The following is a 27,883-nucleotide window of genomic DNA, read 5'->3' on the forward strand; positions in this document are numbered from 1 at the left end:
TGGGGCCACCGCTGCTGCCAAGGGCAAGCAGGTGTTCACGGGGTCCCCAGGGTCTGCCAGAAGGGTTCCAGGCCTCTTGGCAGGCAGCAGTGATAAGGGTGGCAATGGTTGGGATACACTGGACCTGAGTGAGGAACAGCAGGATGAGGACATCCCCAGGGAAAGAGGATGGTGGGACCAGCACCCCCAAAGCCAATGCCCCTGCCTGGTGCCCCCCGCCCAGCACCCCTCACCCTGTCTGGGTCCCGCCAGCAGCAGAATGGCGAGGAGATCCTGGCAGCCCGCGGACGCCCATCTTGGGCCAGCACAAGGTTTTATTTCAAAGGTGTGTTTTTCCCGGTGAGTTTTCTGTGGGGTTAAAAACTGAATCAAGCATCTGCGCTCGCTTGCAAGCACTGGGCACGCTGCAGGGCTGGAAGAGCCCGGCCCCGCACAGGAGCATCCCTGTGTCACCTGAAGCATGGTGAAGGGGAAACCCTCTGACGCCCAGCCGCAGCTCCCAGCACGTGCTCTTTAATATTTAATCCTGGCGCTATTTGAACTATGTACACGTGCGCCTAGATTCAGGAGCCCGAGCCAGTCCCTCTTTCCAGGGGGAGCAGCTGGGTCAGGCCCCGTCCTGCCTCAGACAATGCCGGTTAAAGCCCGGTAGTGATGGCAGAGGCTGCCTAGGTGGTTTTCAAGCTTAAAAAATATCCTAAAAAAGAAGGAAGGCAGAGGTTTGCTGGCGGTGGCAATGCCAGCAGAAGGCTGGAGGAAACACAGGCTCTGTGGCGGTGTCAGAGCTGAACCACTGCCTGTGAGACGCCGAAATGCTGGGGTCTTAACGCCGTTCTGGATCTGCCCCTAAAGCAGAACCGGCCTTGCCGCCATTCCCCAGGAAAACTGAGGAACTGAGGCCAGTGCCAAGAGGGGCCCATGGGAGACACCAGTGCTGTTCAGGTTGTGGAAAAAAGGGAAGGCGGTAGGATTTGGCACATCTTGACTGCGCCTGGCAGCTCCCAGTACGCTGCAGGTGGGTGGTGGCGTCCTTTGGGCTGCAATCCCAGCTGGGTGCGGGGTGGCCTCGCTCCCTCCCCGTGTCACCATCATCAGCCCAGTGCCTCGGGGAAGGAGGGATTTGTGGGGGACAACCCAGAGCCACCAGGACAGGCACAAGGCTTGGTCTGCATAAGTTACTGTGGGAATAAAGCGCCCGAGGTTGGCTTTTCCTCCGGTGTGGGGATCAGGCAGTTCAAGTCTGGGCTTAAATAGCCAGGAATCTGCAAAGTTCAAGAGATGTTGGGTTACAAAACTGCACAAGCAGTGGAGTGTTAATTAGCTGCTGTGCCTTGGATGGTGACAGCAGGTTGCTGTGGCCACCTGCACGCCCGGCTCCCAAAATGACCATGTACTCACATGCTACAACACCCGGGAGCTGGTCCACTGTCGCTCCCGTCCGCCCTTGGACCTCATCTCTTGGACAGCGCCTGTCTGCAGGGATGGGGCAGAGAATTGTCACCACCGCTGCGAGACCTATCACCCACCCAGGACACACCATCACCTCCCAAGCAGAAGGCCCCTACAGACCACCCTGGAGAGCCGTGAGGTTGTGACCTCATGGGTGGGTGACAGCTCTCCGGGGTGGGCACCCCAATGAGGAGACCCACTACCCAACCATGAGACCCACCACCCAGCCACGATCCCCCCCACTCCAACAACAGCACCCACTGCCCAACCCGGCATGCGGATGGCGTACCATGGGCAGGCCTTCGCCCGCGGCCATGTCTCCGGAGCCAATGTGCGTCAGGTGCACGAAGTTCATGGGCTCGCCGATCATGGAGCGGTCAATCCGTCTCCTCCTCTTCTTCTGCGGGTGGATGAAGGCCATCAGTCCCCCGGCACCCCCGGCTCCGCAACACCAACCTCCCCACCCCCAGACTGCAGCTACTCACCGGCTGTGGCTTCTCCACAACGCAGCAGCCCAGCTTGTGCCAGAAGTCACTCATACTGGCGGCGCCTTCCAGCTTCCCTCCTGCAGGGGGCTGTGCCAGTGCAGAGACCCCTGAGCGCTCTCACTCCATGGGGACGGGCGGGGGGGCCCGCGGCACCTGGTCAGGGTGGCCAAGATGGCAGGGAGGTACCTGGGGGGCAACAGAGGCAGGGGGGAAGGATTTGTCCGCAAGTCACAGCTCAGTGGAGGACAGGAGATGGTGGTGTCAGGGACACGGGGTGCAGGATCGGTCCTTGGCTGACAGGTGCTGCCAGATGATGTGGCAGAGTGGGGAAACTGAGGCACGGTATGGCAAGGAGCTGCAAGTTTGGAGGGGGAAGAGCCGCAGTCCTGACACCCCCCCCCCCCAAACCAACTCTTCTACCCACAGAGCAGAGACCTACAGGCATCACAAAGGTACCTGGAGAAGCTGCCCTGTGGCCGGGACAAGATCTGTCCCCTGTTCCCCCCACCACCGCGCAGGATGCACGTGGGGATGCTGCAGCAGGGGTAGGGGGAGCTGCTGCAAATCCCAACCCCTGAGCAAGGCAGCTATAAATATCCCCAGCCCTTCCGAAAAGGAGCCGGAGGTTGAGCTCTTCCGCTTCAGCTCAAAGAGCAGACAGCGGGGCGGGGGGGGGGGGGAACAGCACGGATAATACAGCAAACGGGCCCGGGGAGAGGGGAAGAGGGGCAAAACTGGGGGGGGGGAGGATGTGTGGGAGGGGGACACAGCCCCGCTCGGCAGGAGCACCCAATAGTGGTGTGGACTCAGCCGAGCGGGTCCGAAGGCCGCAGGAACGAAAGCAAAGCCTGCCCTCGGGGTGTGGGCTGCCCGCCGGGAGCCCCCCGGGCCTGGAGACCCCCAGACGTGCGGGGGGCCATCCCCAGCGGGATGCCGAGACCCCGGGCAGCCGAAAGGAGGCCGCTGGAGCCTCAGCCCGCCCGAGGCCGAGCGTGCCCACGGCTGTCCCTGACGTAGGGGGAACCCCCCGGAGAACGGGGTCCCCGCGAGCAGGCTCAGCCTCCCGGCGGGGTGTCTCGGGGCCCACCCACGCAAGGAGCTGCGCCCGGTCTCAGCCCGCATGGGCAAAGCTGGGTGGGGGGCACAGGGGGGTGGGAAAAGCCGCCCGGAGCCGCCCCGGGGCGCTAGGCCGGAGCCAGGCCGGCTCGCACAAGATGACTTCCCGGTTGGGAAAGCACCGCTCGGCGGCTCCTGCGTCACCGGCGGGGAGCGGAGCGGAGCCGGGCCTCCCGCGGGGCGCCGCTCCCGGCCTCCCGCAGCGGGGCGCGGGGTGCGCCCCCACCTCTCCGGGGGGTGCCCCCGGCTCCGAGGGGCTCTGTCGGGGTGAGGGGGCCGGGCTCGGGGGCCCCCAGGATGCGGCGGCAGAACGGGGGGGATCCCCCCCGCACGGGACGGTGCCGCCCCGGGGGCAGCAGGGCCCGGTGGGGGGGGCGGGGGGGCCGGGGGGGGCCCGGCGGAGCTCCCCGCTCCACCCCCGCGCTGCGGCAGGGGGGGACCCGGGGGCCGTGCCCCAGCTCCGGTACCGGATCCTCACCCCCCCCACTCCCGCCCCCGCCGCTTTCCCGGGGCTTTTGTGGGGGAAGAGGGGGCTTCCGCAGGGTCTCACATCCACACAACCCCTCCCCAGCGGGGCCGCGCGTCCCGGTAGCAGCCCCCGTTACCTGCGCTCGGTGCCGGTCCGGGGTCCCGGGGCGGTGCCGGTTACCGGAGCCCAGCTCGGAGAGGCCCGGCGGCTGCGGGACGCGGCGCTCCCCCGCCGCCCGGCACAGCACAGCACGGCCCGGCCCGGCCCGGCCCAGCCCGGCGCACAGCTCCCACCCTGGACGCCGGCAGCACTGCAGGAGCCGCGGCTGCGCCGGGGGCGGGGGGGGGGCATACGAGGAACGGGGCGGGGGGAACCGGGAGGAAACCGGGAGGAAACCGGGAGAGCTCCAGGGGACCCTGGGGGGGGGCTTCTGGGGCTCAGCGGTGCCTCGGGGTCCCTGGAGGTCCTGCTAGGGATGGGGTGCTGGGGCTCAGCGGTGCTTGGGGCTCTGGGGATGCTGCTGGGATGTGGGGGGGGCAGGCAGGACTGGGAGTGCCCAGCAAAGCCGGGGGTCCCCCCAACGGGGCTCAGTGCGGCTGGGGGTCACCGTCAGGGCTGGGGGTCCTGGGCCTCGGTGGGTCTGGGGGCTCAGCGGGGAGCAGGTCTTGGGGTCCCGCTGCACCCCAGGGTTACGTTTGCCAGCCTTGAGCCCCCTTTTTCCATGGATGCCCCTTGAGGGAGCGAAGCCCTGGAAGCCCCCCTGGCTGGCCCATCCACAGGCGTCAGTGCCACCACATCGCTTCCACACTGGGCTCTTCCACTTGCACAACACCCGCTGCAGCAGCACCAAGGGCCGCAACGACCCCGCTGCCTCCGCGGCCCCCAAAGCCACATCCCGCAGGGGCTGGGACTCCTGGTGCCCCCTAACTGGGTTGGAAGCAGCCCCTCCAACCCGCCCTGGATGGGGGCCAGGGTTTGGTGCAAATGGCCGCTTGCCTCCTTTTGCACACATTTCCAGCCTGCTGTCTGGTTTGGGACAAAAACCTGACATTTTTCATCTTGTGCCACGACCAGCAGCGCTGCAAAACCCTGTGTGGGACACGGGCACCCCCAGGCCCCCATCCCACGCTCACCTGTGAGCTGCCAGCCCACAGCCCTTGGTCTGGGGGTGCTGGGCACCCCCTTGCCTTGTACACAGAACCTCGGCCAGAATGGCTGGGGGCTGGAAACAGGGGCGCTGCCCCCCCAGGCCGTGAGCTGGTGGCCATAGGGTGAGGCAGGCTGGGCCATGGCAGGTGGGCCATCTCCCCTCTGCACGCCCAGCATATCTCCAGCCGCCTCCTGCGCTTCCGCCACCGCCTCTGCGTCCTCCCCTCCGCGTCTGTCTGTCTGTCCGTCCCAGCGCGGGTGGGGGCTGCTGACTCATCTGCCCACGGCCCCCCCACGGCGGGCGCTGCGAGGGGCTGCATTGCAGACCCGGGTGCGCCAGCAGACAAAAGCGACGCTGCAGTGCAGTGCGGCTGTCGGCACAAAGAGCTGCCGGCCTCCAGCCCTCCTTCCCTCCGCAGGTACGGTCAGCAGCAAAGGGCTGGGGGTGCTGGAAAGGCTCGGGTGGGGACCCTGGGATTGTTGGGGTGAACAGCGGGGATTAGGTGAAGGACAGCGCTGAGCACGGTGTGCCCACCCACCCTACTTTTCTGGGCGACACACGATGTGGGGGGCTTATCTCGCATCCGTTGCCTTTTTCAGAGCAGAATTTGTAATTTTGATTGCTCTTCTGTCACCTCCCTTTGGGGCTTTAAGCCCGTTGTCCACGGTGCTGCTGTCACTGCAAAATAACGCGGGGCAGAAGGCACCCGGAGATGTTCCCATTGAGGAGGAGGCTATTTAAAACCGCTGCAGCTCGCTTTCCCTGGGGGTGACACAGGAGCCTTTCATAGCCTCCGAGTTCGATGGGGGAGCTTAAATTTAGCAGGCAGTCCCCCCTTGCTGCAGGGCTGGGCTGGGGGGGGGGCTGGGTTCAGGGTACGCCTGAGTCATCCTTCAGGATTCAGGGCATAAAACGGGAGCATCGGTGGGAGGAGGAGGCTCTTTCAGGTCAGACAGTCGATTTGAACCCTTTGGGGGGGTTTGGCTGTGCACCCCCAGGGTACAGCGATGCCTTCGGCTTTGTGCACAGGGAAGGGGCGAGACCCTTTTGTCAGAAAGGGGTTCTCTTGGGTCCTGGCTCCTATCCCCGCTGCTGGAGTGGATGGGGGGGGGCAGCCCCTCCTTGCCCCACACCAATCTGCTTTTTTTCCGGCCCCCCCCCCCCCCCCGCCAAAGCACCCAATGTGTCAGGTGGGGGATTCCCTTGGGAATTCCTATGCTTAGGACACGCTCCCCTCCCCATCAGGTTGATTTTGGGGTGGGATTTGGCCAACACCACAATGCCTGAGAGCGTTGGTGGCTTTGGGGCAGCCGACCCAGGGCGTTCCTCCTCCTCTCCCCCCTTTGCAGCCTGACGATGCTGGACACCATCAGCAACCAGTACGACTCCTTCATCTACTGGAGGATGCCGATCCCGCGGCTGGAGCTGGCGGAGCTGGAGGGGCTGGGGCTGGGCGAGGGGCCCCTCTACACGCCCCGCAGCGGGCTGGCCAAGCTCCCGGGGCCGCGGGAGGCAGCTGCCCAGGGCAGCTCTGCCGAGGAGGACAGCCTGCTGCCCTTCAACAGCTTCAACTTCTGGAGAGCACCCATCGCCAGCATCAGCTCCTTCGATTTCGACCTCATCTGACGTCCTCCCCTCTCCCCCCAACCCTCCTCCCTGCTAGGCATGCCAGGGTTTGGTTTTGTTGGTTCTGTACGGTGTTGTTTTTTTGTCTCTGGGTGCTTTTCAGCGTTGCTATCGAATCCTCGCCTTGTGCCTCCTCACTCCACTTCTTCCTTCAGAAAGCATCGCAGCGGAGTAAGCCTGGGGCAAGCAGGAACCACTGCGTGGCTTCCAGCATGAGCCTGGCCCTAATGCCGGGTCGTTTTGGGGTCAGCTTTCACATGCCTCCTCCGTGGGCCCAGGTTTATTTCTCAGTGCCATCTTGAAGTGGGGGGAAAAAAAATCACAAATCCTGAATCACTTTGGCTTTTACGCATGTTTTTTTTCCAAGATTGTTTCCTGGGAGAGCTAACATGAGAGCTCTGTCTTTTTGGTTGTGCTTTTGGGGTTTGATGTGGTTCCACGCGGCATTTTGTGAAATTGTAGTGGATCCTGATGAACTAGTGATGTGGAACATCCCAAAATTGTCTTAAGAGTTCAGGGGCAGGTGGCCAGAGGTAGCCTGAGCGCTGAAAAGGCACCAAAAAGAGGCAAATATTGGCAAAATCATGCTCTCCATTTTCACAATGGAGAGCAAGCAGAGGTGAAAAATGTAAACTCCCCTGCGCAAAGCTGTTTGATTTCTGTGCTCCAAGCTGTGAAAACCACAGGAGAGGTATTTAAAATAAAATTATTTAAAAACATACACAGTCCTGCAGACACTTAAAAACCCAGGTAGACTGGAATCGAGTTCTTTCAGTAATTTGCCATTAAATTGTTTCACGCCTTTCCTGTGAGCTGATAACTGAAACAATAACATGTAGCCTTGGACAAAACTTTTTTTTCTTTTTTTGGATGCTGGAAATTGGAAAGAATGCTAAATTAGAGGCCTATTTCTGGGTCCCCTGCACCTGGCAGAACTGTTTACATCAATATTGTGTGGGTGCAAGAGGGCTTGTAGGAACAAATTTTCCTGTTTCCCCGGGACATTTGACTATTTTGACACCATCTCCCCCAAAAAAAATCAAACTTGAAGAAAAGCATAAGCTTAGGAAATCACCCATGAAATGAATCTGTGAAAAAGTAAGTTTATTCTTTAGGCTGGCACAAAATATTTTCTTTCAACTATCAGTCATCATTATTGATTTCTAGATTTGTGCACAGGCACACACATCCATATATATATGAGTGCAATGAAAAAGTCCTTTCAAACTGAGAATGGGAACATCCCTCTCTAAGGAGTGTGCAGCAGAACATTCACCATTGTGGGGTTGCTCCACTACCGTGGTTATTCTTTCTTCTAAATTAAATGTCAGCAAGATGTACCAGTTTCCCTCAAATACCTGGACTTTGACTAAGCCCCGTTTTCTCTCGGCAAAGGGTCTCCTCAGCCCCGCTCCAATGTGTGACCTGTGGGTGTTGGCATGGGCCAGGCTGTGAGCTGGCTAACAGCTTTTGGACACTTTGGTTTTGGACCAGGCGTTAGGGGCACGTGTCGGTGAGCAGGAAGACATGTGGGTGCTGGCAAGGACCATCTCACAGCCCAGGCTGCTGAAACCCCGCTGTGATCGCTGCAGGGAGGGCACACCCTGGTGGAGAGGCAGGCTTGGCGGCTGTGTGCTCAGCACACCTTGAACAGGTGCCAAGAAGAGAGAGAAACCCACTAAATACAGCAAACAAACATCAAAATCACATGGCTCTCCTATACGATGATCCCAAGACCAAAACAGCAGCGAGGAGGAACTCCTGGAATTTCTCCAGGACGTGGCACTGTGTCTTCAAAACCCGTAAGACTGCCTAGAAATGTGCGCTTATGTTCCCCACCAAGCTGTCCTGCTCAAGCCCACGTACTCTGTAACCATGGGGTGGATAAGCAAGTGCCTGTCTGTCCCTGATAACCCGTACTGGGGCGCTGAGTTTGAGTGAAGATGGCCGTGGTGCACAGCACAGCAGGGTCAAGTCTGGTAGCAACCAAAAGCAGGAAGCATTTCACCTCTAGCCCTGGCAGCATCCACGCTGTACCAAGCGAGTCTGGTGCAGCAACCGGCTCCCACGCGAGACCTGGCGTTTGTGTCCAGCCTTCTGTAATGCCCAATTTGTCTTACATCCATCTGAAAGAAATATAATCAAATAAAAAGTACAAGACAGGTAACACCTGATTTGCCTTCACAAGCTGATGTTTTCTGACCTCTACCTGCTTTACTCACCCACCACTTGCCCTTGATTACCCCCATGGAAGTATATTTTGTTTTGTTTTTCAGTATTTCAAAGTGCCCTGGTTTACCCAAGGCCCCAGACTGTAAACAGTTGCTGTACCTGGCAATCTGTCACTGCTGCTTTACTATGCTGCCTTTAACAACTGTTAATAAAGGCTGAATGTCCTCTTGTGTGAGTGTTGCATCAGGGTTTGATCCTTTCCAATCCAGCAGTTCATGGCAGGAAGCAAGCGGGGCATTTTCAGACACGGTGCTTTTGCTGTGCCTTTAAATGCCTGGCATTCCTTAGCCTCTCAGAACAAAAGATTTTAGCTTTTTCTACAGCTCTACATAAAATCATCTTTCTTTTCTCTGTTTCACAGAAATGGGAAAACATAAAGCATCTTTGCAAATGCTGTGGATTGCTTGCCCCATCCTGGCTGTTATTTGGGGAGTTTAAGTGCAGAAAATATAAATTTGTAACCTAAAGGATTACTTTAATTTTACCCTGGACTCCAGTCTCTCTCTTTTCACATTTGAGCAGCTCCACTGGTTTGTTCCCATCAATGCCCTCTGTTCCTTAAGGCTTTTTCCTCCTGAAGCCTTTTTAATTCATTACATTTCCAGATCACCTCCAGTATTCAGACACTTAAACTGTAAATCATTAATTCAGGTAAAACATAACATTTTGCTAAATCTGGAAACATAGACAGGAACAGACACAAGTGCAAAGTAGATGAAAAATGCTGCTTAGTGTGGATGGGAATGCTGAGCCTTGCACAAAACACCGGGCAGGGAGAATGGGGACGTACAGCTGGGTAAATGTTGATAGGGACAGCTTTGAACTGGCTGATTATAGTGGTAAAAAATCATTCCGCCTCCTCTATAGACCAAACCCCCTTTAGTTCCTGGCTGCCTGAGCCTGCAGCCAGGCAGGGCTGTGTCACGGCCGGGCTGGTGACAGCCATACCAGAATAGGCTCCAGCCAGCCATCGCCCTGCTGAGAGGGGCACAGCTCCTGGGCCTTGCACCAGCTGGCAATCTGTCCCCATCGATAACTTTCTTTTCCTTTTATTACCACACTTTGAAAAGAGACGAGTTTTTGCCTCTCCTGGCGTTCACAAATGGCACGTGCAACACATATTTTGTTTGGGTGCGATGCGGCTGCCTCTTGCAGGAAGCGCATGTGTGATGTTCTCGTTATTATTTAACCATTGTCATTCCCACACTTCACTGTGGCACAGCAGAGAAACATTCCCTTGGGAGCGGCCGCCCCTGCCCATCCTCTGCACAGGCCTGACAGAGCAGCCCCCCCCCCCCCCGAGGTGTGGGGTGGCCCTGGTTAAAAGGAGTAAGTCATCAGGGGAGGTTTAGGTTGGATATTAGGAAAAACTTCTTTGCTGAAAGGGTTGGTAGGCATTAGAATCGTTGGCCCAGGGAAGTGGTCGAGTCACCATCCCTGGAGGTATTTAAAAGACGTTTAGACATAGAGCTTAGTGATACAGTTTAGTGAAGGACTTGTTAGTGTTAGGTCAGAGGTTGGACTAGGTGATCTTGGAGGTCTCTTCCAACCTAAATGATTCTGTGAAATCAATTAAGTACAGGCTATTGCAGACATACATGCACAGGAAGCCCAAACAAGGCCCCAGCAGTGACCTGGAGACTACAGTTCTTCACGCCCACCCCCAAAGAGGTAATCAAAGCGCATCGGAGGCAGCTGATGGTGGTATATCGCTACACAGTAGGGCACAGGGCGCCCTTCCGCGGGTGGAAGCCATCTCGGAGACAGAAAGGCGCTCAGAGAAAACGTGCGCGCACCATACAGAGTATATTCACATGGACAGCCACATCCAGAGGCCGGACACCCAGCCCCACGCCGAGGCACCGCCCACGCAACCACCACCGCCGCCTCAGGGAGGCGCCACAGCCTCCGGGCGCCGCCGCCGCCCTTTTATAGTTGGCGCCCAAACGCCTCTGCCGGAACTACCTGCGGAGCGCGTGTTCCTCCGCCTTCGGCAACTGCAATACCTTAGCTAGAGAAAATAGTCCCCTCTCGGGCTTCCCCGCCACTCGGCACTTCGCCACCCTCCCTCTCTCCCTCCCTCCCTCCCTCCCGGCCCGTGTGAGGACGAGGAGGAGGACGAGGAGGAGGAGGACGAGGAGGAGGAACGGCCTTAGCCCACCCTTCTCGCCCGCCCTCTCCCTCCGCGGACTCTTTGGTCGTTCTGAACCGTATCCCTCCGCTGCTTCGCCTCCGCGTCGGCCATTTTGTGTGGCTGCGGCGGGAGGGGGAAGAGCCAGGAGGGGGGCGGGAGAGGAGGGGGGCGGTGCTGCGTGCGGGAACAGCCGAGCGCCCGGGGGGGGGCCCGAGCCGGAGCGTGAGTGGGGCTGGGGGCTGCTGGCGCGCGTGCGTCGTGTGTGCGCGCGCCCGAGGGGAGGGGGCGCCGGGGTGGAGGGGGGGCGAGGCACGGGGTCGGTATCAGGGTGTCCTCGGGGGGGGGGGCGGCTTAGAGGGGAGGGGGCCCTAAAGGGGATCCTGGCGGGGCGTTGCGCTCTGGGAGGGGGCTGGGGGTGGGAAGCAGGGTCCCCGCCGAGGCCTGGGGGGCTCGGACCCCTCGGACGGGGTGGGGGTGGCCCCGGGGGGGCGCCGCCGGGCCGTGTGGCGCGCGGCGCTGGGCCGGGGGGCGGGCGGAGCGCGCTCCTTCCCGTGCTCCTGGAGAAGGGCAGGAGCCTGTCAGCGGCTGTCCGGCTGGGAATGTCGCAGAGGGCTTTAAAGAATAAAAAAACAGTGTTGTTAACTTCCTTAGAGTATCGGGCTGGGCGGAGAGCGGGAACGTACGGAGAGGACTCTGAGAATTAACGTGACAGGGATTCCGTTTAAAACGAGGAGAGAAACTGGTGGGTTTTTATTAACGACTCAGTTTCTCCTTTCTTTTCCAAACACGCACAGAATGGTAAACTCCAGCCTCGTAAATGTGTGAGCTGGCAGTAAACCTAGCAAACGCAGAGTCCAGTGGAACTACTGATGCCTGGAAAGTTGAATGCAAGTGTTCTCGACGTGGGCAACAAGAAGGAGCACTGTAAAAATAGTGTCTGTCCCACAAGAAGTCAGAGAAAAACAAACTGGGAAGTTCCTAAAGGGCAGGGGGTTGTGGAGGTCAAACACAGACGTCCTAAATGCATCAAAGGTCCAGAGCACTCTGCGCAAGTAAGTCCTGAGTCCTGGGCTCATCCCCCTTAGGGATCTTCCTTACGCGGAGCCAGAGGGTTTTGGCTTGCTGAGCCACAGAGGTGTCAGAGCTGGGTGCTGGCACTGTGCAGCGGTAGGGGACAGGTCCAAAGTAACCCTTTCCTTTCACAAATGTTGTAGGAACGACTAGATTTTTTTATTATTTTTTTTTTCCTCTAGCTCATGCTTCTAGAAGTGTCTTTGTGACAGTGAACTAAGCATCACTTGGTTCCTGACTTCCAAGACTCGAGTGTTGCTCATAATAACTGCACGCTTAGAAAGAGCTGCAAGTTTAAAATAATCTTACAAAGTGAGATGTGTTTTTGGAGAGAGAAGTTAATAAACAGCGTAGCCTGATGAGGTTTAGGGCTTGCTGTTGAGCTTTACTTTCAGGGGCTTGTTTTACTGATGGCTGTCTGTATGTAGTGCATCACTGAGGAAAGAGCGGGACATTTCTCTTGAATTCTTCATTCAAGAAAGACCCTCTTTTAGAGCTTTCCAACTATTTCAGAGAATTGCAATTGAAGGAAATTAAAAACATCATTTACGGGCTTCAGTGCTGTTGGAGTCACTGTTGCACTGTATGGCACAGCACACAGTTGCACAGACAGGCATTTGTAGTCACTAAATGAATGTTGTACAAGAGTTAGTGGATTGACTTTAAAGTCAGTCTTTCATAGGACTGGCTACCAGCGTAACCCTATTGTGGAGAAAAATGCTGTAGTTCACTGCCATAAACATGGTATGTCGAATGTAGTTTGGAATAAATAGAGACACTGTTGTCTGGTAGGCTGACTGCAGGACTAGGAGCTTTTGAGTTCTGCTCCTTTTATGACCTTGACCAAGTCACTGGAGTCACCAAGGTTTGTTTTATTCTCTCCTGGCAGAGAGCGGGGATAGTTCCCCCACGCTTAGCCCCAAGTGCTGGGGTCAGAGAGGGTCTTGGAGATTAAAGTACTTTGAAAATCAAAGTGATGTGCAAAAAATGTGAACTGCTTAGCTGTTGCTTTTATAGGTTCTGCTCGTGAAACGGGATCCACATGGGCAAGTCTTTGTGTCGGTACAAGGTGCTGTTGAGGTAAGTGGGATTTTGCAGGAGCTCTGGGGCCTTGTAAGGTCTGGTCTGCCAGCAGTCTGAGACTGTTGCCTTCCCTTGATGTTTGAGGCATGGAACTGAAAACTGATAGATACTTTTGCCTGTTTTTTTATCGGGTTGGGCCTAGTTCTGTGTGTCTGCTAGCCAGCCAGCCAGACCTTAGTTGTACTGGGTTTTTATGTCTGTGCCTCACTGTCTTTTGTTTCTTCATTTGTTTTCCATTTCTTGCTCCCACCTTTTAAAGCAGCTTTCAGCAAATACTTGTTCCCATGTATAAAGATGTCCTTAGTGGACCTAGGGAAGAGGTTGCTAGAAGCAGCTCGCAAAGGCGAAGATGACGAAGTGCGAACGTTGATGGCAAATGGTGCTCCTTTCACCACTGACTGGGTATGTTGGAGGGATACAGACATTGGCTTTCTTTGTGAAATGCGTTGCACGTGTACTCTTTGGTGCTGAAGGATAGGAATGGAAATGGGAGCAGTAAAATAAAATAATCTTATAACCCAGTAAAATAAGTAAAAACAACCCTGTAACCCAGTAAAATAAAGAGTCTGGATTGGCAGATAACTCATCTCTGGATTTCTGTGGCAGAGCAGATTCCAGATGAAGCACTTGAAAAACCATAACCTTCAACAGGCAAAGACAAATTCACGTTTGCATAAAGATTGATCTCTTCCTGAGACACAACAGCACAGTCTTAAGTACTGTACCATTTTAGATCGCAATGTCTATGGGTTTTGATGCTTTAAGAAGTGCAATTCCCAGCAGCTGAGATAAATAATGAATGAAATTGAATTGGAAGAATTGATAAACCTCTCAGTAATAGGAAGTTTCTTTAAGTGTGCTGTATTTAATTAGTTCAACTTTGCCAGTCAAGAAAGCAATCTTTGGTTTTGTTTTCTTTCCTTCAACAAACAAACAAAAAAACTAAAACCAGCCCATCCTGGGTTGGAAAGGAAATAAAAGGTTTAATGAAGCTGAAGGGTAACAATTGGATAAACAGGGAACCAGATCATAACTGATATGTCATCAATAGCTATTTTCCATCGCCAGTACCCTAGCACATCAATCTGTTCATCCATAACTTTGCAAGATGAAGGAATTACCTGTGTTGAGAGGAAGCAAAGCCTAGTAGTATTCTAATACTGACCTTTTTGAAACGGTGGTAAATTATCTGTGGTGATAGAGAAAAAGCTGTTCTGCTTTACTTCTGAAAAGAAGCAGTCTGATGTTCCATGATAAATGAATGGCACAGTGGAGAAAGTAAAAGCATGTTTGACTTTCAAGTTACCAGATAACATAAAGATCTTTAAAACACTTAATGTTTGTCATAAAAATGTTTTGGGTGTGCAGCCCCCTATTTCTGAGTGGAGAAAAAAAGATTAATTTCTTCTGGAAGCTTTGTCATTCTCATTACTGCTGGACATGCGTGCGATGATTACTTTGCCTACCCTCTCTTGCTGTGCACCAACAGTAACTCTCCCAAATTAACATGCAGCTTGGGACGTCACCTCTTCACCTTGCTGCCCAGTACGGCCACTATTCAACAGCAGAGGTGCTACTTCGAGCTGGTGTTAGCAGAGATGCCCGAACAAAAGTGGACCGGACTCCACTACACATGGCTGCAGCTGATGGACACACTCATATTGTAGAATTGTTAATTAGGGTAAGTATAGTAAATCGGGTATAACTTTCAGGCATTTAGACAAATGGCCTGGGAATCTTAAGTGTTGATGTCCCTGTTTAAATGCTGGCACAGGTACCACCTTTAAGACCCAGTAAAATATCTCCTGCAGGAGAGAAGGAAACATCCTGTGAATGCTGAAGTTAAAGTGGTGCTGTCAGAACTTAATGACCGTGTCAGAGTTTTGTTTTACCAGCTATTTTGTGAATAATCCAGATGAGAGGGGCTGAGGTTAAAATCAGAAGAGTACAACCGAGCTCTTTGACAGGGGTCTGTTACATCTGCTCGTTGATGCTTTGTATTGAGAAAAGACAGCGTGCTGACAAGTAACATCTCTCTTTTAGAATGGAGCTGATGTAAATGCCAAGGACATGCTGAAAATGACTGCTTTACACTGGGCAACAGAGCATAACCACCGAGACGTTGTAGAGTTGCTCATCAAATATGGAGCCGATGTCCACGCTTTCAGCAAGTTTGATAAGTCAGCTTTTGATATTGCTTTGGACAAGAACAATCCAGAGACTCTGGTAATACTACAGGTAGGCTGGGGAAGGAGAAACTTGCTGGTAATTTTGTGACCCACAACTGCTGGAAAAACTAGAACAGATGTTTCTTATGGAAACTCTCTCTGATGCTCAGACTGGAAGTGCTAAGGTAACTTTTATAACATGGCAGCCTCATGTGGTGTTGTGTTTTAACCAGCAGGCAGTTCAGCACCATGTAGCTGTTTGCTCCCATCCCAGTGGGATGGGGGAGAGAATCGGGGAAAAAAAGTAAAAGCTTGTGGGTTGAGATAAAGATGGTTTAATAGGACAGAAAAGGAAGAGAAATAATAATAATAGTAATAATTATATGTACAAAGCAAGTGATGCGCAATGCAACTGCTCACCACCCGCTGACCAATGCCCGTCCCATCCCAGTGGTTCCCCCCGGCACCTGTCCAGCCACCCCATATTAACTGTTCAGCATGACATCGCATGGTATGGAATATCCCTTTGGCCAGTTTGGGTCAGCTGTCCTGGTTTTGTTCCCTCCCAGCTCCTTGGGGGCTGTCCACCCCAGCCTACTCACTGGCAGGGTGGCGCAAGAAGCTGAAAAGTCCTTGACTTAATGTGAGCGCTGCTCAGTAAAAGTTAAAACATCAGTGTGTTGTCAACATTATTCTTATCCTAAACCCAAAACATAGCACCATACCAGCCACTAGGAGGAAAATTAACTCTATCCTAGCTGAAACCAGGACACATGGCTTGGCAAATTCCAGCTCTTGGTTCAGATGTCACCAGTGCAGAATCTGTTTGTGCTGACTTCATGGACTCCTTCTTGTGTGAAATCAATGAAATGATCACCTCTGGGAGATGAATCATAATATCCCAAGATAGGAGTCTAAATAGGCTGGATGACTCACTTTCCAGAAATGTGTATTTCTCCCTGTTGATCTGGAAGGGAATCTGGGTGTCTACCTCAGGCAGATCTGCGCTGAGGGGAGAGGGATCCTGTTGCATCTGATGGAATCATTTTCTGTTAGAAAAAACGGGAGATAAGGAGGTAGAATTTCTAATTATTATTATTTCTCAACCAACCAGTGTGTGCCTACAAGGACTAAATTGGCTGATAGGGTTTGAATTGCACGCATCTTGCATTATAACATGCCACAATAGTGTAAGCTGCCAATTTAGGTGGCAGTTTTGTAATAGCTTTGCACTGGTGTCACTGATGTGCTGCAGAGAGAAATAATCTGCCTCTGAGATGTTACAAGGATGCCGAATACTCCTGTTTACCACAGAAGGCATGAGGAATACACGCTTAACCCCAATGTCTTTCCTAGGAAGCAATGCAGAACCAGGTGAACACACATCCAGAGAGAGCACATCCTGTCACAAACACCGTGACTGTCACCTCACCGTTTATTCTTGCACCAGGGGAAGTTCTCAATCTTGCTAGTCTTGTCTCGTCAGCAAATGCCAAAACAACCGCAGGTGAGGTTTTATGGGACCTTGCATGGGAAAGTCTTGAGAAAGCTTCTCGTCTATGACGTTCATAGGGATGCAGACTGCTTACCAGTAGGGGGCAGAGGGTCGTTTAGTAGAGGAAAAGTGGTGAAACACAGCCAGATGCACCAAACTACTGCTTCTAGCCCCAGAATATATAGTTTTTTTCCTGTTGAAGGCAGCAAAGCAATTTCTAGCTGATGTAAATAAGGGTAGTTCTACTGTAAGTGGTGAAGCTCTGCTGAGCTCAGCTGCGGGTCTGCTCCAGGTCTGTTAAAAGCACCAGAGCTTGGGAAAATGGATTTGGATGATTGCAACAGACGAGTAATGGAAACTATTGCCTGCGCCAAATCTGTAGCATTAGAGAGCTGTTGGGGAATGGTTTGCTTTGTTCTTTGTTGGCTAGAGGAGTTGCATGGATATTTTGGTATACGTAATGTTGAGTAAGGAACCAGTGAAAAGTCTTTTCACAATAAGCAGGTCTATGGGATATGCATATTACTCATTCTCCACCATTCCCTCCCCCCATGTGTTAGATGGGAATAATTAGGTTCCTCATTGTCCTGTAAGCCCTAGCTTAGTGGGGAAAACACTTTAACTTAAGGCTGAGTGCAAATTCTTTTTTGTGTAATTCCAATTTTCATAATAACTCTAAAGTTAATTTTCTGTATTTGGGGAAATCCAAACCATTGTTTTTTTTCAGTCACAAGGAGGCTACTAAATACAAGTTTTGTGAAGCTATTTGGCCTCATCCTGCAAACACTTCTGCATGTGAGTAATTCTTTGGTTAGTGGGACTGTTCACATGCATGAATGTTTGCTTATTAACTAGAGTGCTTTTAAAATCTTGGATAATGACGTTCTGCAGTCCCACCCAGACTTCTCTGCCTGTGTCTGGCCACAGTGAATTCAGCAACACTGGACTTAATCTCAAAGCTTTCGGTGCTGCTCACAGCTTTAAAGCACTGACAAATCCTGATTTAGAAGGGGAAAAATGAATAGAAGAGTTCTGTTACATCTGTGAGGAAAACACAACGTGACTGGCACACAACATCTTCGGTGAAGGCTATTCCCTAAACTCAAAGGGGCATAAGGCCCCTCGAAAGGTTGTGTGCTAGATGATCCTCTTGCCACAGTCCATGTTGAGCGCTGTCTTGGAGCCCGGTAGGCATCTGAGGCCAATGCCCTTGCCTTTTTCAGTGCCACCATCACAGTGGTGACTTATTGCCCACGTGTGACTTGACTAAAGTACCCGGGGTTATTCCCCCCCATAACATTTCCAGCATCATCAATGGCTGGGCAGTGTGAAAACACGGTTTTGAGGGTGCTCCAGCTCTAGGCCGTTGTCAGGAGTTTTTTTTTCTCATTGCCCACAAGAGGGCGTCAGTGACTGCACTATCATAACACCAACAAAAATAAAAATCCCTCTCGTATAACCCTTTTACAGCTAGTAATTCCTCTCACTTCTCTTAAATTCCTTATGCCTTCAGTTACTGAAAAGGTTTTTAAATGGGAATAAGCATATTTAGCTAGTCTGAAGAAATCTGATTACAAGCTGCTGGAAATATTTACTAAGCCCCACAGCATTTTCGTGTGCCTAGCCCGTATCCTTTTGGAAGTATTGCTCTTTGAAAATAATCACTTGATAACCCTTCATAAAATCAAGGAGCCAGTGAGTGAAAGAGAAAATGGGCTGCAGGGGTTAAGGCAGGGGAACTTTAGGTGAACTTCCCTTCGTGTATTTACAATCTATGCTGGCAGCGAGGTACAGGATCTCACTTTTTTTTTTTTTGGCGGGGGGGGGGGGAATTGTGGGTTACATGCATGCAAATAAAATACTGAGTTTGCGCCCATTGACCTCAGTTTCCTGTTCCATTCTTATTAAGTCTGCTTTGAATAGGAATTACTGTGGTCAATTGGAGGAAGAAACATTGTTTTTGGAATTGAGAAGACTTGCTTATCTCATTGAAATCAATACACCATTTAAGTAACCTTGTGCTTTTCATTACTAGACCTGAGAGGGGAGAAAAAAAGGACAAATATGCTCAGTACATTGACCTAAAGGGATATAATTAGCCAATTTCTGAATTTGATCAAAAGGCTCTGTTGACATAGTTGATATAGCTCAATATATTCCTTAGGATTTGCAATTTTGAAAGTTACAATGATAAGGTGCAAAGCCAAGTAATTATGCACATAGCAACCACTCTGCATAATATCACAGCAGTCAGAGCTCAGCACTACTGTGAGTGGCATCAGGCAGCACGGCTACATCTTGAAAAAACATCCACGTCTCCAGATCGAAGCTCGGCATGCCAAGTAGCCCAGCAGACAGTCTGCCTTTCTGTAATTCCTACAATGATGCTGGAGCAAATCAGTCACATTGCCGCTCTTTTTGTTACAAAAATAAACAAGAATTTCATTAATTTATTATTTAAGTTGGATTAAAATTATCATAAAGTATTCAGAGTGAGCATGGTCTGTCCTAAATATCAAAGCCCTTTTACAGTTAGTAGTAGGAAAGTCACTTCTCATGACAAATGATCTGTTCCACTTCCCTTTCACATTTGATGTCTTGATCTCTGGGTGACAAAAATGTTTGCAATCTGACTGCTGTATTTCCTCTTCAGATAAAGCAGGTCCTGAAAATTCTTCAGTTTTCTCCCATCTTTCTCCAGCAGGTGACTCACGTGTATCTACTGTGCAGTTTTCCAATTCAACAACCTCTGTGCTTGCCACACTTGCAGCCCTCGCTGAAGCATCAGCACCTCTTTCCAACTCAAACAGAGCTACAGGTAGGGGAGACCAGTTGGATGCCCATTCAAATTTGTGCAATTCTAGTGAGTCTCTTGCCAGGAAATTGAAGGAAATCTAAGATACCTGTGTGCAACTGGAAGTGAGTTTGCCTTTTTTCAGGGTAAATAAGAGATGATGATAAACATTGTGAAGCAGTGGGTTGGTTCTATTTATTTATTTATTTCTAATCCCATTTCAAACTTAATTCAAACCCAGCAACTGTTATAATAGAAATAACTCTGTGTTTATTAAGCAGCCAGCCTTGCCCTGACATCACATATGTTGCTCTTGGCTTGCTTTATCAGTTAAAGAAAAAAAAAGAAGAAAACCCCTTCAGAATATGAATTTACTTTAATACATAAGTGTAGATAAATGTTTGTTAAGAAGGAAATTGTCTGAAATGTTTCCTTGTCTGCAGTTTGCCAGCTTGCTCTGCTTCACATCCCTATAAAATCTTGGTAGTCAACCAATGTTTTGAGTCTCTTGAGGCTCTGGTAACTTTTTCTACAGAAAGTGCTGGCTGTTTTCTTTGTTTTATTTTTGTTTGTTTGCTTTTTATTCTAAATGATCTGTTACTATGTTTGTACAGCGTAATGTTTGACCTTTAATTGACTTAACATGTAGGAATTTGATAATTAAAGTTTATATAATCCCTTCACCTTGGAATTTATTTCTTTCCCCAAAGCTAAGCATTTTTTCTAGAGTCTAGAGATGAGTAATTTGACTTTAAGCAGTTGGTGCCATAAGACTGATTCCTCATCCTTTGGTGCTTGAAAGTTTTCCTTTTTGGTACCAGCACTTGTGTAGCGGTCAGATACCCTCTCTTTCCTGTGCTTGCAGTGTATGCTGGGAGCAGGAAGCAGCCCAGGGTTTGCAATCCTGATTATTTGTGCAAGCCGGTAAATGTCCCAGAGAGCTGAACAGGTCTGCAGACACCCAGCCCAACCTAACAGCCTCCTTACGGTTGCTTGCTTTAGCTGTGCTTGTGGGGTGGGGTCCCTTGCAGCATGAAGAGTTTTGTGTGTGGTTTGCCTTTGTTAGAGTTGGGGGAAAGGTCATTTAAGGAAGCTTGGCAGAGCCAGGTCTGCTTAACAACTGCCTCAAGCTCCAGTCTTCATTAATTTGCTGGGATGCTAGTGCTTTGATCTTACTAATTTATGGAAAGAAAAAATCTGTTTTTCTCTGTAAAAACTGTTTTACAGAAGTCTAGTGTGTTTTTTTTGTTTTTGTTTTGTTTTGGTCCCCCCCTCCCCCACGCACTTTAAGACTTACTATATTTCCAGATTTGTTTTTCATAAGCAAGCACTCCAGGATTCTCATGCTGTGTGCTTGAGCTTTTTTCCTAGGCTTCAGTTTCAATTCAAGGAAGAGAGAAGGAAATGCTGACTTTTTTTTTTTTTTTTTGGCATGCACTTTATTCTCAAGGTAATACAGAGGAAATAGTGGAAGCAAATTCTGTCGATTCTGCCATACAGCAAGTGGTCGGTAGCGGAGGGCAGCGCGTCATCACCATTGTAACCGACGGAGTTCCCCTGGGCACCCTGCAGACAGCCGTCCCCACCAGCAGCCTCAGCCAGCCGTTCATTGTCACCATGGAAGATGGACAGCAAGGTATGGAGGAGCCGAGCTTGGAAAGCTGTAAGGCAGCGCTGAGGATTAACTTCAAAAAGAAAAAAACACTGGTGGCTGTAAACCTCATTGAGCCACGCGAGGAAGGCTGTTTGTGTGGTTTGGCTTGTCAGCAGTGTGGTATAACAAACAGATCCTGCCTGACTGCCGGGCTCCAGGAGGGGTTAAAATGCTTGTGGGACTGATGTCAGTGGTAAAGCTTGCCAGTGGCTTGTTTGCAGTTTAATGCACGTCCATGCTGCTACACTTTAATATTTTGATCTTTGTATTAAAACCCAACACCTTCACCATAGAGCTGTGGGATGAGAAGTGCCACGTTAGCTGTTGTCTCTGGCAGCCAGGAAAGGTGGTTCTTTATCTTGTGGCCAGTTTCCCAGTCAGGGAGTAAATCACTTGGGTGCTGAAACTGCAACCTGTTACCTTGGGAATTACTCCATTGTTCATGTCAGAGTTAGCGTTAGGACATTAATATCAGCTTAATGTACCTCTTCTTCCTCTAACTATAGTTATATAGCCTAAGGCAATATAATCTATGAATTTTACAAGGCAAATTTAAATCATGTTCAGTAATGCAAGGCAGAGCTCCAGAGCGCTTCTAGCAGATCCTTATTTCCACAAGGGATGTAATTCATCAGCCTTGTCTCCTACTGACAATTCTTTTAACATGTCCTAGGGATACTTGATTATTTGGATTAATATTGGTGCAGGAAAAAGAGGATTAGGAAATTAGCTCTCCTGTGACACGCATACAGTGTGAGATAGGTTACATCATTTCTGTCTGCTTATGGACTTTGTGAGTGGAAAGCAATTTTACAAAGCCGTTAATTATTCAGAATTATTTTCCAAATTACTACAAATAATTCCTGGCTTGTAGCCCATTCTGAGTCTAAGGCAGACAAAGAAAGAACTGTTTAGGTAGAGCTACCTTCAGTAGCTCACACGGTTCATTTCTCCTCCTTGGTTGGATGAATTCTTTCTACTGGCTTCCCATACTCATGTGTGCAGATTTAAAACACGTTGTTCTTCAGAGTATTTGCAGCTATTGCATGTGCTTAAAGCTGATTCTGAGCTTAGCCGGGGGACTGTCCATACAGGGAATTTTCGAGAAGAGTTTTCTGTTCCTCCTGCTTACAAGTGTCCTGGCTAATAATTGCATTACTGAACCATCAAAAGGATAATTTTACTTCACGTGTGTTCTGAGATGCAAATCTGACTTGGATTTCTGTCAGCCCTGTTGTGGTAATGGGACTCTGAAATACCGGGGTGCTTCTTACAGCAAACAGTCTAAAACAAGGGCCTGAGTAGAGGAACTGAAAAGCTGCTCCAGAGTTCCTCTCCTCTCCAGAAAAACTACAGCATTGCTGATCCACAAGTTTTTCTTCAGAACCGCTCTGATGCAGTGACTTCTTTCAGGAAACATCTGTGCAAAAGCATGTCTCACACTGCATAATTTGTCACCTTTCAATTTTTCAGTTTTAACCGTACCTGCTGGTCAGGTTGCAGAAGAGACTATTATTGAAGATGGAGATGACGCAGAAGAGGAGGAAGAGCCACTGGCCAAGAAGCAAAAAGTGGAACAAAATGTAAATGACTTGGAGGAGAGCAAGGTAGATATTCCCTTCTCGTAACTGCTGTTGTCTCATGAATGGTTCTCTACTGTGCTAAGAATGTTGGGCTCCCGGTTGCCAAGCCATCAGAGTGGAAATAGCTGTGCCCTGCTCAGCTGAGCCAGAGTATATTACTGTAATGAACCCTGCATGGTGGTTCCCTGCTCTTCCTGCACATGCTCCTGCGTTAGCAATGAACGTGCAGGCAGTTGAGCTGAGCATTACTCAGTCAAGTTTTCCTGCTACCTGCAGAAAAAGAGCCAGATAAATCACTTGTTGCAAGTTTTGCCTATGTCAACAGCAATAGCTCTGAGTTTTTACGTGAATCGTGGTAGTTGACTGAGATTATTTAGGATTTCCTCTAGAAGTACAACATGTAGGCTGGGTGTAAACCAAATCTCAGCTCTTCATACACGCAGCAGGAATGACTCTGTCTTGGGGAAGAACAGTTTTCTTGATTGCCTCAAAACTTTTCAGCACAAATAGCTCTTTATTTTTCTTTCTCACTTCTTGCTTACGCTTGCTTTCCAGCCTTTGAAATTCATCCTGGTGAGATGATGTGTAACTTAACCAGCTTGCCTCCCTGCACATGTTGGGGAAACTTGCCAGCCACTTTGTGCCTTCCTTTGTCCCAGTTGATTCTGGTAACCTGTAACAAACAAGCCAGTTGAACAGAGCTCAGTTCAAGCATGTTACTAGCGCTGCCATAGAGCATTTTGCTTTTGTAACACGTAACTGTTCTAGTAGTGGCACACCCTGTTCCTTGTGGTGACCTTCCTGTCGCAGGTTGGGCCTCCATCATGGGCTCTCGACTTTTGTTTTCTGTTAGGACAGCGATGAAAGGGAAGTGCTACAGCAGCAGCTGCAAGAGGCGAACCGGAAAGCTCAGGAATATCGCAGCCAGCTCATAAAGAAAGAGCAGGAAGCGGAGCAGTATCGGCTGAAGCTAGCAGCCATGGTGAGGCAGCAGCCCAACGGAGCTGAGGTAGCAGTGCTCGAAGAGGTCGCCGAGGTAGACACAGTTGTGGTAACCTCGGAAGACATCGAGGGGTCTGCATTGCCCATGATGGAAATGGATCAGCCAACTGATATCACTGTGGAAACTGTAACCTCCTAATCCTGGGTTATTGACTTGCTTTTGTAAAGGAAAATAACACTTTTTTTTTTTAATAAGGTGCTGTTGGCAAACAGTGTTGAGAGCAGAGGGCTGTTGTCAGAGCCACTGCACAACTGGAAAATGATGCGATGGGGCTGCCTGAATGGTCCCATCACCAGGGATAGAAGCTTCTACAGCAGCTCACAACGTAACTCTGCTTTCAGCACAGTGCCAAAAGGTGCTTTTAAAGCTTGACCTTGAAAGATTGAAAGCTTTTACAAATTTTAGCCAGCAAGTGACCTGAAGGCTTATTTTGTGATGTTAATACCTGCATTGTTGGGAGTGGAAAAGAAATACCTCATTGCCAAAGTAGCTGGTATTAGCTCTCAGCTGCCAGGCAGTTGCAGCTTTGAAAACAGACTTTATGCAATAACCCGAGGTGTTCACTCCCTTCTCTGAAGTTGAGTGACCAGATCTGGACCTTCAGATAAAAACCATTTCTTGGAGTGATACGTTTTTATTTACAATCTTCTGAGGTGCAGGAGGGGATTTCCCCACTTTAGCTAGGAAATGAATTGGCATTGAACAATTATATGTTTTGTTCCAAAAGTCTGCATTTAGTTCACAGAGGCAATCTTCAATGCAAGAGCAAAGGCCAGGCTGACCGTGTGTCAGTTGGAGCGTTTCAAGATAGCAGGGAATGTTACATTTTGCCTTCTTTGGACTGTGAAAAGTTCGGTGGAGCTCTACATCAGAACCTTCAACCACCCAAAGGGATCACAGAAGAATCCTCCTCAATTTTATGAAATTTAGTCAACTGTTCTATTTGACAACTTCTGTGCTGAAGAGTAGCGCTGACTGATTATAGATGCAAAACTATACATTTCAGCTCTTGCTGTAAGACAGCTTGTGAGCCAGTTTGTCTCTGAAGATACATATGTCACTTTTTTACTAAACAGTTTTTATTTTTAAAGATGCTAAAAACCTTTTTTAACAAGCAGCTGATCTTGTTACTGAAATGTTTGTATTTTTTTACTCTGCAGGCCTGTTTATTAAAGAGGATAGCTAAATGCTTTCCTCTTTGCAGGCTTGTGGATTATGTGTTTCAAGACAGTGTGGAAATTGATTGGAAGGGCCCTGAATAATCGCATAGCAATTGATAATGAAAGCTTTTTCTCCCTCGGCAGTCACAAGCAAAAGAAGTGAAGTTTAGAAAAATACCATATGCATGCTGTTCTCTTGGCTGCAGAAGGTTGTAGAGGCTAGGAGCGACTTCCAGCTCCAAGGCCCTAGCAGCTGGCCTGCTTTCTGAAAATGCCTTCTTGCAAGATAAAAATTCATAGCTGTCTCGGCCCACAGTTTATTGGTTTGTGTGTTTGTTTTTTCTTAATTTCCATGTCCTGCTTTTGTAACAATTGGCAGTATTTGAGGTAATCATTCAATTTCATGGTCCTTGCATTGCTTTTTTCCCCCGTTACTTCCAGCGTGTCCAGATAACTGTTTTCTGTTGGTTCAGATACTGCCAATGTTCACATTTCTTTGCTGATAGATCAACCCATATCGGGATGTTTGAGATGTAACAAAAACTTAAGAGTTCATAAGGCATGAACTTATGGTCACGGGCCGCATTTGTTACCATAAAAAAAAAAACCTGCTTTTCATCCTAAAATCACTCTCCAGGGCAGTGTGCTTCTGCCACAGAGCACTTGGCTCTCGTTGATGGCGGTGCCTCGGGGGGTCAGCCCGTGGCTGAAGTGTCATGGCCTTGTTTGTGCTGGACCCCATGCAGGCAACAAATGATTTGTGAAGCTTTGCCGTGCTTTAACAGCTGGCGTTCACCCCGTCCCACGCAGAAACTCTTGTGTTGAGGCACTAGAGAAGAGCATTCCTGGAGTGCTCGTGTCCAGCACCCTGCGATTTATTCGAGCTTTGGCCTCAAAGGGAGGTCAGGTCTGCCAAAATCATGTATCCGGCAACGTTTGGCAGTGTTTAACCACTCGGGTTCAGTGACAGGTTTTGGGAGAGAAAGGTTTATGATACTATTATTGTAAAGGCTTCATGAGACTTGCTGGGTTTTGAGAATCTAAGTGCATTTATTTATAACCAGTGTAGCTATATTTATAACTAAGACTTTTTTATCTTTTTCCAAAAGATGTTTTGAAGAAGGCTTTAATAATTATTTTTTATGAATGAATGTTTGGAGAGACTTGGTTCCTGGCTGTTGACTTACACTCTGTGAAGTCAGTATTTCCTTGCTGACTTCAAGCTTGTATTAAGTTATTTTCTTTTGTTCCCCAGAATGTCCAAAATTTGGGTCCATTTGATTGAACTGAAAAGTCTGTGTTGGAGGGTTCAAGACGGTATCAGAGTAAATCCAGACAGATTCTTCTAATATGTTGTTCCAGAAACATTACTGGATGTAAAGGGACACTGTCAACTTTGGCTTCTCCGTTTTGCCTGAAGTTAGTCTAATTATTTGTAAATTTGAAGAGCTGTACAGCTGAAGGCAGCTGTAGTACAAATGCTGTGTTGTGCCTTTGATAGCACTTTGATTCTCATGTATTTCCATGCTTCCCCTGAAAAGGGCCAGTTTTGCCAAAAAGTCCCTTCAGCTGGGAAACAAACTTCCCCTTCAGAAGAGAAGAAAAAAGTCTGTGGCATTCATGGTAATTGGATTTCATTTATAGAATTGGAACAAATAAAGCTGACAGTGTTCTTAATGCTTCGCCTTGTGGGGGGAAATCACACGTTAATTTATTTTTAGAAGTCCTCGCACACGGGGCCTGAACAAAGACCGAGGAGTATTTGATCTATGCCCAGCATTTAGAAAGAATTAAACTCGTCTGTATCCTCTGCTGTTCCACAGAAAGGATTTGAGATTTTTAGGCAGAGAAACAGCAGTTTTCTTGTCAGATGTGGCCGTGTGGGTCTGTTGTTACTGGCGAGATTAAGTGGCAGCTTCTGAGCGGGTAAATAACCTCTCCTCTTGCACCTCCCACTGAAGTCAGGGCTGGACTTCGCCGTGTCAGGGCTTTTGTCACCCACGCCATCTGAGTCCAGGCACTTCCCAGCAGGCCGTGGATGGGCGAGCACAGGAGTCGATGGGTTAAAGGCTAAGCAAGCCCCTTGCTCTTTAAGACTGTGCTATCAGTGTGGAGCACCAAGATCCTGCTGCCCATGCTTCCAGCCCAACTTCCCGTCCTCTGCAAGCTGGGGATTGCTGTTGCGCTCAGCTGCGTGCTTGGGCAGGCAGGAGAGTCCCAGATGATTTCCCGGCGATGCTGATGCAGAAGCTGTGGTCTGAAATGAATTCTTTCCCTTTTTCACTTGGCTGAAAAAGTCAGTGCGATTTCTGTCCCACTGCAACCCCGAGGACAGTGAGGGCACATGCAGCAGCCCAGCTCTGGCACCCTTGGGCCCCCTGCAGAGACCAGGCTCCCTGTGCTTTGTGGTTCTCCCCCCTCCCTCCCCCCCAAGTCCTGATCCAGGACTGCTCCCTGGGACACATTTCAGTTGTCTAGACTAGCGTGCCTTGTTTGTGCCTTGTTTCTCCTGTTTGAGGAGGTGACTTGGTGCTAATTGAGCTGTTTTAGTTTTGATTAGACATCTACTTCCCTCTTTTTGCAGTAGCCAGCTATAAACAGTTCCCATTATCCAAAATGGAAGCAGGGCGTAGCAAATCCTGTGGGGATGAGCAAGGGAGGAGGTCACAGAAACGTGAGCTAAATCTTCTGCAGCTGACTATGCAGGGATTTGTTTAGGCTGAAATAAACGAACCCCAGGATCGAGGGAGGCTGCGTGTGGAGACATCCTCCAGGGCTTTCAGCTGGGGTGCCCCATCCCTGCTGGTGGGAGCCCCTGACCCTGCTGCCTGCCTGTGGCTTGGTGCTCACCAGCTCTACCCAATCTCTATTTCTTTACTCTCACATTCAGCAGACAGTTCCCCTGCCCCCCCCCCCCGTGCCAGGTGCAGCGCCCAGGTGTGTATTTATTGCAAGTTTTGTTTGCTGCTTCCCTGCTGCGGGTCCCTTAAGAACCCCGTTAGCAGACAAGGAACAAAGTGCCCTGCGGTTGCCCCGCATTCCCGATAGCTTAATGTACAGGCTCCTGGTGTGAAAGCTCCAGCTTTTCCATTTGTGTTTAGGGTAAATGATTGGAAATGTGGAAATTTAAACATTTATACATTTTTGTACCGTTTCTTAATAAAATACCACATCCTCAGTGAGCAGCTTTTGTCTTTTGCGTGACCCT

At 50.0% G+C, this 27,883-nt stretch overlaps 3 protein-coding genes across 15 annotated transcripts; 2 read left to right on the plus strand and 1 right to left on the minus strand.

The window, feature by feature from the left end:
* Positions 1–296: 296 nt before the first annotated feature.
* CDC42SE1 (CDC42 small effector 1) lies at positions 297–3,823 on the minus strand. Its single transcript, XM_040538658.1, has 5 exons — positions 3,659–3,823; positions 1,935–2,123; positions 1,739–1,849; positions 1,399–1,473; positions 297–1,262 (listed from the first exon to the last, which is right to left on the minus strand). Exons 2-4 carry the CDS (start codon positions 1,986–1,988, stop codon positions 1,402–1,404), a joined length of 237 nt encoding a protein of 78 aa, XP_040394592.1. The 5' UTR covers positions 1,989–2,123; positions 3,659–3,823; the 3' UTR covers positions 297–1,262; positions 1,399–1,401.
* A 1,030-nt stretch (positions 3,824–4,853) lies between these two features.
* Positions 4,854–8,697, plus strand: MLLT11 (MLLT11 transcription factor 7 cofactor). 2 transcript variants are annotated; one of them, XM_040538656.1, is made up of 2 exons: positions 4,854–5,090; positions 6,022–8,697. In XM_040538656.1, exon 2 carries the CDS (start codon positions 6,029–6,031, stop codon positions 6,296–6,298), a length of 270 nt encoding a protein of 89 aa, XP_040394590.1. In that variant the 5' UTR covers positions 4,854–5,090; positions 6,022–6,028; the 3' UTR covers positions 6,299–8,697. The 2 variants fall into 2 exon arrangements, with proteins under 2 accessions (XP_040394590.1, XP_040394591.1); XM_040538657.1 differs by lacking the exon at positions 4,854–5,090 and adding an exon at positions 5,196–5,619.
* A 2,115-nt stretch (positions 8,698–10,812) lies between these two features.
* GABPB2 (GA binding protein transcription factor subunit beta 2) lies at positions 10,813–27,857 on the plus strand. 12 transcript variants are annotated; one of them, XM_040538644.1, is made up of 11 exons: positions 10,813–10,886; positions 11,459–11,716; positions 12,753–12,815; positions 13,081–13,220; positions 14,332–14,499; positions 14,862–15,056; positions 16,343–16,493; positions 19,186–19,299; positions 20,726–20,911; positions 22,403–22,536; positions 23,366–27,857. In XM_040538644.1, the coding sequence occupies exons 4-11, from the start codon at positions 13,113–13,115 to the stop codon at positions 23,651–23,653; spliced, it is 1,344 nt and encodes a 447-aa protein (XP_040394578.1). In that variant the 5' UTR covers positions 10,813–10,886; positions 11,459–11,716; positions 12,753–12,815; positions 13,081–13,112; the 3' UTR covers positions 23,654–27,857. The 12 variants fall into 12 exon arrangements, with proteins under 12 accessions (XP_040394578.1, XP_040394571.1, XP_040394579.1 ...); XM_040538638.1 differs by having other exon boundaries at positions 10,827–10,886; positions 13,078–13,220; positions 19,183–19,299; XM_040538636.1 differs by having other exon boundaries at positions 10,827–10,886; positions 19,183–19,299.
* Positions 27,858–27,883: the final 26 nt, after the last annotated feature.

The sequence above is a fragment of the Cygnus olor genome, chromosome 28 (assembly GCF_009769625.2).
Source record: "Cygnus olor isolate bCygOlo1 chromosome 28, bCygOlo1.pri.v2, whole genome shotgun sequence".
Taxonomy (NCBI): domain Eukaryota; kingdom Metazoa; phylum Chordata; class Aves; order Anseriformes; family Anatidae; genus Cygnus; species Cygnus olor.